The sequence below is a fragment of the Schistocerca piceifrons genome, chromosome 3 (genome assembly GCF_021461385.2).
Source record: "Schistocerca piceifrons isolate TAMUIC-IGC-003096 chromosome 3, iqSchPice1.1, whole genome shotgun sequence".
Taxonomy (NCBI): domain Eukaryota; kingdom Metazoa; phylum Arthropoda; class Insecta; order Orthoptera; family Acrididae; genus Schistocerca; species Schistocerca piceifrons.
In genome coordinates this window covers 836040683-836053920 of record NC_060140.1, presented here as the reverse complement: position 1 = coordinate 836053920, position 13238 = coordinate 836040683, and the positions used below count along the sequence as shown (strand labels likewise).

The 13238-nt window shown below is 37.6% G+C and overlaps 1 protein-coding gene across 1 annotated transcript in view; it reads right to left on the bottom strand.

Annotated features, from left to right (window-relative positions):
* Positions 1–13238, bottom strand: part of LOC124789875 (tyrosine-protein phosphatase 10D-like) — a 361743-nt gene that overhangs the window by 117257 nt on the left and 231248 nt on the right. Inside the window, 1 exon segment of the mRNA XM_047257389.1 lies at positions 2033–2223. Coding sequence (XP_047113345.1) covers positions 2033–2223 — 191 coding nt within the window.

The window sequence follows — 13238 nt, the reverse complement described above, 5'->3', positions numbered from 1 at the left end:
GAATAATGCAACCAGTTTCATAAGATCATTGGTCTATCTATGTCTAAGACTGCAATTTATATCTTAATTTCAGGTCTGTCTTTTACCATGGAGCCCTTATCTAATATGATTTCTCTTGATCACACTTTTTCAGAAATCTGATCTCATAATTATAATATTTTGCTGATTATATTAAATTTATCAAAATTCTACATTTGTACATAATTAAAGTTAGGTAAAAAAAGCCTGCAAGACAGCAATAACGATTACCTATAATAAAAGTAAGTATGGTGCATCAGTGCATGCTGCAATCCTGTGGGAGTTATATGGCGTGCTAGCCCTTCATCCCCCATCGTGAAGAAGGTTTTGGTTTGGAACAGTAGGGGTTGAGTTTGAAGTGTCAAAAGTGGGCACTGCACCAGCTGACTTCTTAAGGGAGTGTAACAGTGGCCAAGACTCTACAGAATGCTCCATTAGAATGTTGTCGAGTATTCCAGAACATTCAAGAATGTTCTGAAATGTCCCATTACCCTATGTGGTGGGGATACTTTCCAGCTCAAAAAGTTATATACAATCACAGCGGATCAGGGAAAAGTCAAAGTTATAGGGAGTTAAATAAATTTAAATGAAAGTGAATTGCTTATGTTGGTGAACAGTGTATTAAGTGAAATTTTAATGTGTTGAGAATGTTAACATTTAATGGGATGCTGAAATGTAAATAAGTGGGAGATCTTGCCATCAGCGAATTGAAAAGAAATGAAACAGATGACAAGGGATGAGCGCGTTTAGCTTCAAAAGAAAGAAAACTTATAAAGTGAGAGAAAACAAATGAACAACAAGATGAAATAAGAGAAGAGGATCAAGTGAAACACACTGCAAGCAGACAGAAAGAAACTTCTACAGAAACAAGGTTACGAAATGAAGTAGAATTACAATGACTGAAATCTGTGAAAGACAATAACTGCAAGCACGTAAACAATACATTAGTGTTCGACACAATCAGTTCAGCAGTGACAAGAAATTCAGTAGAGAAACATCAGAAATGTGTCACACGAATGAAAAAATTCAATTAGCACTCCTGGAAGTGCCTCCATCAGAATTATTTCATTATATGACTGAAGAAACTCAGGAACACAAACATTTTCTGCAAAACTTGAAATTGTACAATGCTTGCATTCAAATAACATCATTTGGTGCTAAATCCATGAGCAGTGAAGAAAATCAATTCAATCCCATGTTGTGGTTAAAGAAAAATTCTATGATAGAGTGGGATCTTTGTTAGTACTGCCAAACAAATCTTATAAATTTTTCAAGCGTATTTAATTGATGTCGAACAAACGGAAGTCCAGCAATGTTGCGCAAACATAAGTGGACTAAGAGGGGAAATCATTGAAGAACTGCAGAGGGATTTTACACAGGTACAATCAATTGGATCACATATTCAGAACAGTGCGGAACCAAAAGGTATCCAATGAATATAAAGTTGTGATTCGAGTTGACAAAAGACCAGTTGGAGAACACAAACATTGATTCAATGCACATCAGGTCAATGAAATTGCCAATGTAATTGTGAACAGTTAGTATACAAATTGTGATAATAATTACTCAATGGAGAAGAGCACAATGATGACATCTCACAGAAACATGTCATTCTTACGATGTGTTTCAACATTTATGAATTTTTTAAATGTTCTCCATGTTCTACAAAGAAACTAATAAGTGAGTGACAGAGTATTTTATTTTAAATTAGCGTATTACTGAATACTCATGTTGATTTAAGATTACTTTAGAGTATTTCGAGCATTCAAGATTAATTCTGTCTGTGATCTTTTTCAATTTTTTTTCCAAGTTCATATTTACAATGTTCTAAAGTGACTTGGAATGTTCTCAGCAAACAAATGAAAATAATGACCAAGTGAAGCAGGTCTTTTTCAGGTGTCATGTAGTAACAATGATCACAGTAACAAAATTCTTCAAATTAATATGTAGCATGAAACAACCTGAATTAAGCGGCACTATTATTTCAGTGTATGAGAAAAAGATGACTACTCACTTAACGTGACATTTCCTGTAACAGGCCAGCTGGTGACCTTTCCAGAAACAGTTTTTATTACCACCTGGTATGTGTGACCTGGCTCCAGATTTTCCTTGAACTCCCAAACAGTTGGTTCCCCTCTATTTACAGATACAGGTGTGGGTCTTCGAAGTCCTGCTGCTATTAACACCTGGTATTTATCAAATTCACTGTGTAGAAAAAGTGAGAAAGAAATCAGCACATATGTACAACAACAACTAGAAATAGTGTTTTACACACACACACACACACACACACACACACACACACACACACACACACACAGGGGGGCAGTAAAACACGAAGAATACACAGCACTTCAGCAGCGCCTCGCATGCCACCCTGGTCTACTCAGTTGGCTACTGCCATGCACTGCTGGCTGGGGAGCTGGTTATTCTTCGTGCTTTCCTCTTCCTGTTAATCCATATCAGTAAAACAAATATCACACTATACTAATTTCAGACTGCTTCATCGAATGGGCATGTAAAATTCTGCTTTAAAAGTAATTTTGTTTGCAACGGGAAGCAAACCAACACCTTCCACTGACAGAGGGCGTCACATGAAATACATAATGAGTAGGATTCATTTCGAGGCTAGCTCCAGCTACACATTGCAAAAGCAAAGTAGCAAATATCTGTCAAAATACCAAATAAACTGTGCACAACAACTCTTACAAGATGTTCACTGTCCAGTATAACGTGCTGGGTTCTATTAGTCAAAAATTCTTCAAATGACTCCCATATTTGTGAAGATACTCTATATGATTGTATCTTTGTTAATAGCTACCAATGTAGTACAGTGTCAAATGCCTTCCTAAAGTCTAGGAAGATAGAAACCAACTGTTTGCATAAATCTGCTATTTACAAGGTATTTTGTGTGAAATAAGGTGATCTGTGTTTCACTCTCATTCTTGCCTATTTACATATATTTCTATTAAATTACAATGCAGCTGTAGCCTCCCACTAACAGTGTTCATGTGCAAAAAACAAGAGTATGCTGAAAAGTACTGCCTCCGAATTTTTTATGCGAAAACTCTTACAGAATTTTAAGTAAAACAGTAGTGTTTCGAGAATTTCCATGTAAATTTTAGAATCACTGAGAGAGCCTATTTACTGCACGTCGCCTGTCTGTGTGCAGGTCCGAAGTGTAAGAAGACTGTAGACACAGCGGTCAAACAGCACCAATAAGTGTTTGCCACTCGCGCCAAGGAAGTTTAATGAAAGAACACGGCAGACTCAAGGAAATTCTGTGTTATTCCGTATAACTTTGACTATTGTAGTGAAAAAAAGAAGAACAGTTGAAATATTGTAAAACGGACTTGGAGAGGATAAGACGTGCATTCAGATTCAGAATGAGTATGAATTTGGTTTTTAAGTCAACTTTCTCTTATGTGTATATGAACTTTGTTTCTAACCTTTGGATATGTGAGGAGACTTACTTGACAGCGTTTGTTTATGTGGAAAATGGGATTTGTAAAAGTTTTGCTGTTTGAATATATATTGTTAAGTGAAGAAAAAGAAACATGTATGTCTGCTTATTTTTTTATAAGTAGAAATAATCTTGAGAAATTCCTATTCCTAGCAAATATACTTCAGAGCAGAAGAGAAAAGGAGGCTGCAGCAGCAAGCTAACCAGCAAGGAAAGTCGGCTGACAATCTCAAGTAAGTCGTATCATTAAAGAAGCGGGAGTTTACACACACATACTTCATGACTTTAAGTTGTCCAAAGCATTAGAATGTGGCGACCAGTGTGAAAGGACAGAAGAAAACAGGAATTTTGAGACAAAAACGAGATAAGAAGATATCATGTGTTGCCATAGCAACTGAGCATAATGAGACAAAAGAATCATCCCAATAAGTTGAATTAAGCCCAAAGTATCCAATGGAGAAAATTTGTGAATGTAAAAAAGGAGAAGATGTAAGAACGTCACAACATTAAAAACTGGAGAGAAGATCTCGATGTATTTTACTAAGATGGTCTGGTGTAAGGAGTAAACAGCTCTCGCACGCATCGCGGGGATGCAGACGTCGCCGGCACCAGCTACTGTTCACCGCTGCTGACCTGCCATCACATCCGCTCACCTACGTTCCGAGAAGTCTACGTCAGGTGAGTGCAAAAACAAACTTTAGTACCTTAGCATGAAGTGATACAAACTATTCAGTGAAATTTGTTTGTGTAGTTATTACACTTAAAGTTAATTTTTAAATACTCACACGGTCTAAAGCGTGTAATAATATGGATAACAAACATCAAGTTGGGGAAACTTCAGAACCAGTCATGGCTATGAAAATTAGTAAAGAAGGGCCAGATTGGTCGGAGTTGGTGAATGTAATCAAAACTCAATTAAGTGAAGCCTTAAATGCTCAGAGTCTGCAGTTAAATGCTAAATTAGATGCTTAGAGTGGAACTTTAAACGCTAAATTGGATGTTCAGAATGAAATGTTAGGATTGTCAAGTGCCAAGGTAGATTCACAAAGTAAAGAATTCAGTAATCTCTGTGAAGGCATGGGAGATCTGAAGACTGAAATTGATGCTTTAAATACTAAAGTGGAGAATTTTAAGATAGATTTAAAGAATGAACTAGTTCCCTGCACATTCATGTAAATCAAATGTTCACTGACCTTAGTAGTAAACAGAATGATAATTTCCAGGAGTTATTAGAAAAGTTAGTATTTGAGATTGAGAACAGATGCAATAATGTAGAATCAGAAATCAATGAAAAATTAGGATCTTTCAAAAATGTGAGTAACATTAAATTTAATGCTGTAAAGCTGGGACAGAGTACTTTAAAATAAAGTGTAGACAAGCAGAGCAAGTTAATGACTGTCATTCAATCACAAATTACAGGTGTAAGTACACGAGTGGATAATGTAGAAAGAAGCTTTGAAGAGAAAATGCAAACTCTGATATCATAAATGTAAGCAGTTTGGAAGAACAAGTTGAAGAAATTATAGAAAGAAACGTTACCAAGAGAATATCATCTGGGAATGTGTAACCCATGGCTTCTTCCGAACTTACCTGTACCAGGAAGGGCATAGACGAACTCTAGAGAGAATTCAAACTTATCCAGTAACAAGTAGAAAAATGAGTAAGTTCACCTAATGTGGTGTTAACCAGTGAAATAGTTAATGATTTTAATGGGGGCTCATTTGGGGTTATTAAGAAAATTCCCTAAATTTAAGCCTGATGGAGAGGTACATCTGACACATTTTTTGAAAAGATTTTACCAAGCTTCACTGAAAAATTGGGAAGATTCCAAAAAGATTGAATTTGCTGTGGATTACCTACTAGGAGAAGCCTCCGAATGGGAAACAGTAAATAGTGAGAACTTTTCCTCTTGGGAAGATTTTCAAAAGAAATTTAAAGAGAAGTATTGGTCTGCAAGTGCCCAGAAGTTATATCAGATTTGTGGGACCCAAAATATTACAATAATATTTGGGGCACAATGAGGAAGTATTTCAATTGGCATCTAACCCGTGCAAATGTGCTTAGATAAGCTGATGGAGGAAGAAGGATTAGTGCAGATTTTAACACTTTGCCGTCAGCATGTCTCGTACAAATTTATTCGCTTCATGCCGGCAGCGCTAATTTGGATTACTCGGCTTGTCGCCGACCATTTGTCACCTTTCCGTTGATTTTCCAGAAATCCTCTATTTTGCCGTATTGTTCTACAAACTCGAATTTTCTTTTCAAGTAACTTCTCTGCAAGTTCTACTCTGTTATAATAATTATCCATGTAGAGGTGATGAGAATTTCCATAAGAAGGTGTCAATAGTTCCATCACTGTTTTTGCTAAAAGTTGTCCAGTGCCAGAATATATCCCGTACTCAAATCACACAGCATCCGAATGAGTACGCCACATTTCGTGATTTTCGACGAATTGTAACTTTAAAATTTAACTGTCCATGCCACGGTATCATTCCTTCATCAATTGAGATGTTTTGACGTAGATTAAACATTTCTTTAAACTTTTTGGAAAAATAATCAATTACAAATTGCACTTTGAAAAGCCAGTCAGCGTTATTTGGTTTATTGTTGTTGTCGGAAAAATGTAAAAAATGATAATATTTGCCTGAATTGGTTGCAGGACATCATTTTGTGAAATATCGGTGTGTCTATCAATGGATTCGTTGACCAGTAATCATCAATCCTTGCTTTTTTTACAATTCCCATAAAGATAGCAAGCCCAAACCATTTTCTAAGTTCGGGTCCCGTAACGTCGACAAATTTGGCATTTTTTTTATTGAGTTTCCTTCTATTGCAATTTTGACTGTAATACTTGTTGGTTTCATTGCTAATATATTTAAATAGATCGTTCCCAATATATAATTCTATGATATCCATGACGGTCTGTGTATCTTTGGGAACGCTATGTGTGGACCCGGGATCCTTCAGTAAATCATAGTCTGTCTTCTTCGTTTGATTCATCCAAATCAGTTGGCAACCGTAGCATTTGCTGAATTCTTCTTGGATGTATTTCACTATCTTCCGACGATTCCACTTCACTTTCATTTTTTTTATACCCAATGTCTTCTTCCCAATCGTCCAAGTCGTCCGGAACATCAGACAAGACGACTGCACATACGAGGTGTGGCTAGAAAAAAACCGGACTAGTACTGGTGAAACAATAAAATGAATGCAATAAGGCTGAAAGTCGCGTGGCCTGTCACGTGACTCTCGCTCCGCCTACTGCTCGAGTTTCATCTGCCTCCTGCACTCAGTCTGCCCATGACGTCTGTTTTAAGTAGTTGACGTTTTGTCTGTGCGTCGGAAAATGTTGAGTGTACAGAAAGAACAGTGTGTTAACATCAAATTTTGTTTCAAACTAGGAAAATCTGCAAGTGAAACATTTGTAATGTTACAACAAGTGTATGGCGATGATTGTTTATCGGGAACACAAGTGTTTGAGTGGTTTAAACGATTTAAAGATGGCCACGAAGACACCAGTGATGACACTCGCACTGGCAGACCATTGTCAGCAAAAACTGATGCAAACATTGATAAAATCGGTAAATCAGTAATCCTTGTCAACTCCTGTTAACTCAGACACTGCTCTGATTGTTAAAAGGCGATCTTGTCGAACAAGTTTACCGATTTTTTCAATGTTTGCATCAGTTTTTGCTTCAGTTTTAATCTACAGTTCATAACCAATAGATTGTGGTCAGAGTTCACATCTGCCCCTGGAAATGTCTTACAATTTAAAACTTGGTTCCTAAATATCTGTCTTACCATTATATAATCTACCCGAAACCTTCTAGTATCTCCAGGGTTCTTCCATGTATACAACTTTCTTTTATGATTCTTGAACCAAGTGTTAGCTATGATTAAGTTATGCTCTGTGCAAAATTCTACCAGGCGGCTTCCTCTTTCATTTCTTAGCCCCAAACCATATTCACCTACTACGTTTCCTCCTCTTCCTTTTCTTACTGTCGAATTCCAGTCACCCGTGACTATTAAATTTTCGTCTCCCTTCACTACCTGAATAACCTCTTTTATCTCATTATACATTTCATCAATTTCTCCATCATGTGCAGAGCTAGTTGCCATATAAACTTGTACAACTGTAGTAGGCGTGGGCTTCGTGTCTATCTTGGCCACAATAATGCGTTCACTATGCTGTTTATAGTAGCTTACCCGCATTCCTATTTTCCTATTAATTATTAAAGCTACTCCTGCATTACCCCAATTTGATTTTGTATTTATAACCCTGTATTCAACTGACCAAAAGTCTTGTTACTCCTGCCACCGAACTTCACTAATTCCCACTATATCTAACTTTAACCTATCCATTTCCCTTTTTAAATTTTCTAACCTACCTGCCCGATTAAGGGATCTGACATTCCATACTCCGATTCATAGAATGCCAGTTTTCTTTCTCCTGATAACGACATCCTCTTGAGTAGTCCCCGCCCGGAGATCCAAATGGGGGACAACTTTATCTCCGGAATATTTTACCAAAGAGGACGCCATCATCATTTAACCATACAGTAAAGCTGCATGCCCTCGGGAAAAATTACGACTGTAGTTTCCCCTTGCTTTCAGCCGTTCGCAGTACCACAACAGCAAGGCCGTTTTGGTTAGTGTTACAAGGCCAGATCAGTCAATCATCCAGACTGTTGCCCCTGCAACTACTGAAAAGGCTGCTGCCCCTATTCAGGAACCACACATTTGTATGGCCTCTCAACAGATACTCCTCCGTTGTGGTTGCACCTATGGTACAGCTATCTGTATTGTTGAGGCATGCAAGCCTCCCCATCAACGGCAAGGTCCACGGTTCATGGGCGGCTGACTATGGTATTACTGCAGAACTTTTCCAAGGATAGTGGGATCTGAATAATGTAGAACACCGAACCATAGCTTTTGCTAGCCACAGTCTAAATAAGCATTAATTAAATTACACGGCTACCAAAAAAGAACTATTAGCAATTGTGTGGAGTATTCAAAAATTTCTAGCGCTAGTATGGGGATCACAAATCCACATTTATACAGACCATCAAGCTTTATCCTTTCTAATGAGTAGTCGATTACTGCATAGTATAGGTTAATGCAATGGATGCTTTTCCTATAAGAATAGGATATTAAGATACAATACGTAAAATGTTCCGAGAATGTTGTACCTGATATTTTGTCAAGGTTACCCATAGGAATGGGAGGATTGAAATGCACGGAAGGACCCAGCGTTATTTGTGCCATCAATTTTATATCAGCAGAATATCTGAACATCCGAGTAAAGGAAATGGCGCAAAGAATAACTGAAAATATCCATCATGATCCTTACTTTACAGAGATGTTTTCTGTGTGTATCCAGAACTCATTACCTCCTAATCAAGTAGGAAAATGGAAAATTATAGGTCACAATTTGTTTTGGAGAGAGAGTTTAATATTGTAATGTTGGTGCTTATGCATTCAGTAGGTAATGGATGTTGCACTTGTGTGGTATGTTCATACAGGATATGGACACTTCAGAATCAAAAAGTGTATAACCCATATGAATTTAGGAAATAAGATAACATCTTTGATTAGAACTTGTGAAATCTGTCAGAAGGTGAAAGAGAATAATACTCATGTGAAGTACAAAGTGTACCCTATTATTCCTAAATCGTTACACAATTTCACAGCAGCAGATTTTTTTGAACCAATTCCACAAGGAAAAACAGGGGTATCATACATTTTGATCATCATAGAGTGCTGGTCAAAATATGTTAAATTATATCCTATTAAATAAGGAAATACGCAGACAGTTATACACTGTTTACAACAATACTTCCTAGAAGTAGGTAAACCGAAACAGTTTCTTACAGGTAATAGACCACAGTTTGTAAGTAAAAAATTTAAAAAATTCCTAGCATGCGAAGGTGTTCGTCAGGTGTTAATATGCAATTATAAGCCATCATCAAACCTGTGTGAAAGAGTAATGAAGGAAACTGGAAAGCTATGCCGTACCTACTGTAATGAAAGACATCTTATGGGCAACGAAAATTAAAAACTTTGAATTTATTCTAAAAGAATTACCACATTTACTGACTGGGTTGACACCTTTAGAAGTAATAGGCAAACCCTTTGTAGGAGGACCTCTGATTAAATGTATTAATTGGCTTAGACAATCTACTGTAGATTACGAACTGAATCGGGAAATAGTTTCTAAGAATTTAATTGAAAAAGCACAACAAAGAGTAAGTAAACACAATGAAAAAGCTGTTGAACCTCAGTACAAGGTCAATGACCTAGTTCTAGTAAAACATTATCTTCAAAGCTCTGCCCTGAAGAAAGAGAGACATAAATTTTTCCAAAAATCTGAAGGACCATACTGGGTGCGAACGATAATCCATCCTAAGACATTATTTTTAGTAGATCCTACAACTAGATCAGAGAAGGGGAAGTAAATTAAAAGATGTAAAGTTGTACGCATCCCCCCAGTGACCTTAACATTCAAGGGTGAACGTGGGAATCTCCATTCTGTAGGAGATGATTTAACACCAAACTTCCTCTGGCGTCTCACTCAAGTACCTGAGAGGTAGGGATCCTGGGGAAGGGGGTGGGAAGGGTTTCCTGTTTTTGGGGCTATCTTCTTTCTCTTCTTCGATCTTAGGAACATCTGTTTTTTTCCTTTCTTACTTCTCATTTGAGGACCTATCTATTTTTTCCCTCTTTCCATATTCACTAACTTCTATTGCTAAAGTCCTTCCTGGTTTCCGTGGTTTCTAATAACCTACATTTTATCTTTAGATAACAAGGCCGAAGAATCAGACTACACGAACACACATCCGCATACACACAAGAATACCCTTATACACAAACATTGAAATTACAGACTAGAAACCTGTTGCGATTTGAGAACCGCCAGGTGTTGTATGGGAAAGAATGTGTGTACATAAGAAAATATGCACACACACACACACACACACACACACACACACACACACACACACACACACACAATAGAGGAAAACATTCCACGTGGGAAAAATATATCTAAAAATAAAGGTGCTGTTACTTACCAAACGAAAGCGTTGGTATGTTGATAGGAGACAATAAAAAACACACAAACACACACACAAATTTCAAGCATTCGCAACCCAAGGTTGCTTCGTCAGGAAAGAGGGAAGGAAAGGGAAAGACGAAAGGATGTGGGTTTTAAGGGAGAGGGTAAGGAGTCATTCCAATGCCGGGAGCGGAAAGACTTACCTTAGGGGGAAAAAAGGGACAGGTATACACTCGCGCCCACATCCTTTCGTCTTTCCCTCTCCTTCCCTGTTTCCTGACGAAGCAACCTTGGGTTGCAAAAGCTTGAATTTTGTGTGTCTATCAACATGCCAATGCTTTCGTTTGGTAAGTTACATCATCTTTGTTTATATATGTATATATAAAGACTATGAAAATTCTACATCACACACAAAAAAGAGGCATGAGCAAAGAAAAAGAACGCAAACAAGAGTGGAATTGATTGTGATAGTCATTTAAGAAAAGTCAGTATAATAAATACTCTGAAAATTGATGAATACTAGGATAGTAGGTCCTGAATTATAGGTAGATATAGTATCTACTAAGAGTACAGAAGTGGAGAAGTAGAGGAGGATTCTAGGGATTACATTATATATTAATAAGTGAATGCGGAGTGTAGAGTAGATATGTAGCTTTACCAGAAAATACTTAATAATAGCATACATAGAAACACAAACTAGGGTAATGAACCGTGAGGCCTACTCAGAAGGGATTGGGGGGGGGGGGGGGGGGGGGCGTACCCGGCATTTACTAAATATAAAGGACAGGCGTTCCTACGTGGAGATAGGATGACCTGTGGCCTAAAAAGTAGGAATGTTTTATAAAGGGGCATACTTACCAGAATGCAAAGAGGAAGTGCTCTCATAATGTCAAGGTATAGGTACTGTTCCTAGCGGAAAGGGACAGTATCATGACAAAAGTCACAGAATTTTGAAGGGATTATTCTGGCAAGTTTTAATTCTATGCACAATGAGCATTAAAATGTTTCATGGAAGTTTATGGGTGTCTAGAGAACACTTTCATTTTGTCCGGAGTTCCTCCAAACTATGAAGAATTACGAAATCAGTACATACTAAGGAAAGGTAGTACAATAGAGGGAACAGAAAGTGTCATGAACACCTGGAGTCTATGATAGAAGAAAGGAAGTCCTCATAATTTTTAAATATTAGAAAAGTTGAGTAAAACCTCACACAAATGCTCATGTCTAAACAAAGTAGAGTAAGAAAACAGAATGGCTGTTATGTAGTGTTTCAAGAATTTCTACGTAAATTCTAGAACCACTCGGCCTTCTACCATCTCAAACACACGATATTTTGGATGTTAGAGTGGGATGCTAGAATCCTACCTAATGCACATCACATGTTTGTGTGTGTGCAGGTATGAAATCAGTCACGAGCAGAGGGTAGACATGGTGGACAAACGGCACCGCCAAGTACTTGTCAGGCAATCCATGGAAGTTGTAGTGAAAGTATACAGAAGAACTGTGGAACTTCTAGGTTATTCTGTGCTAATCGTGTCAGTGACCATTGTTATAAATAACAAGAAAAATTGAGATTCTGAAGTCTTTGAAAAAAAATAAAAACAATTCTTATCTTGGACTTGCTGGAGGCAAGACATATTTTATGATTTGCTTGTAATAGAGTTATGGTTGTTAAGCCAATTCTTTGCTAAATGCACTTTAATCTGTTTCTAATGTGAGGCGATATGTGTGACTTACAAGAAGTCTAATGTGTATGTGAAAAGGATGAATTTAGTTCTTTACGAAGCTCAAATAGAGTGATAGCCGTTGAAAAGTATTCTTCGAGTACCTAATTATTTCGCAAGTAGAGAGAGAGTCTTCAAGGTTCCTGTAACTAGCATCATTCTTCGGAGAAGAAGTTTATAGAGATTCCAGAAGACGGCTATCCAGAAGAAGAAGATCAGCTGTGCACACAAAGTAAGTCGACTCGTGTAAGAGAAGTGGGAAGTTTGCACATACACTTCACACAATCTTAGTCATCAAATCATTAGAAAAAAAATGTTATTAACATTCTGTATCGTTATTCTGCATGCCTACATATTTATTTCTCAACCAGGTCATCCCGGTAAGAAACACATTTCTACCAAAGAGAGACCAGTTTGTTGAGACTGTCACTGTTGAATGTTTGACTTTGTTGATGGAATGACAGTCTCACCTCTGATGGCACCACTTCATCAGTATCAACGTGAAGTCCTTGAAGGCAACGTGTAAGTTTTAGAAACAGATGAAAATTGGATGGGGGCAAGTCGGGACTGTATGGACGACGGTCGAAGACAGTGAACCCAGGCCACTGGATTGTCGCGGATGTTGCAGTGCTCATGACTGGTCTAGCACTGTCATGCTGAAGAAGAGACGTTCCATGTGTGGACAAACTCTTCATATTTGAAACTTTACTACAGCGTGCTGTTCCTCATGCTACAATTTGGAGCCCTCTAGGGGCAGAGGGCTGCAAATATGAAGACCTGAAGAATGAGGATGTAAAATGTCAGTAAGATCTGTCTTCTTTAACAAGCTTCAAGAATTTTCTCATAAAAAACTCCAGCGTGCTCTCATATCTTTTCCCTTGACACAGTCAAATAATTATTTTTTGGATGAATCCACATAGGAAACAAGTTACGCTGCATTTAAAAGAAAACTAAGGCATCTCCTAAATTCCATTACTAA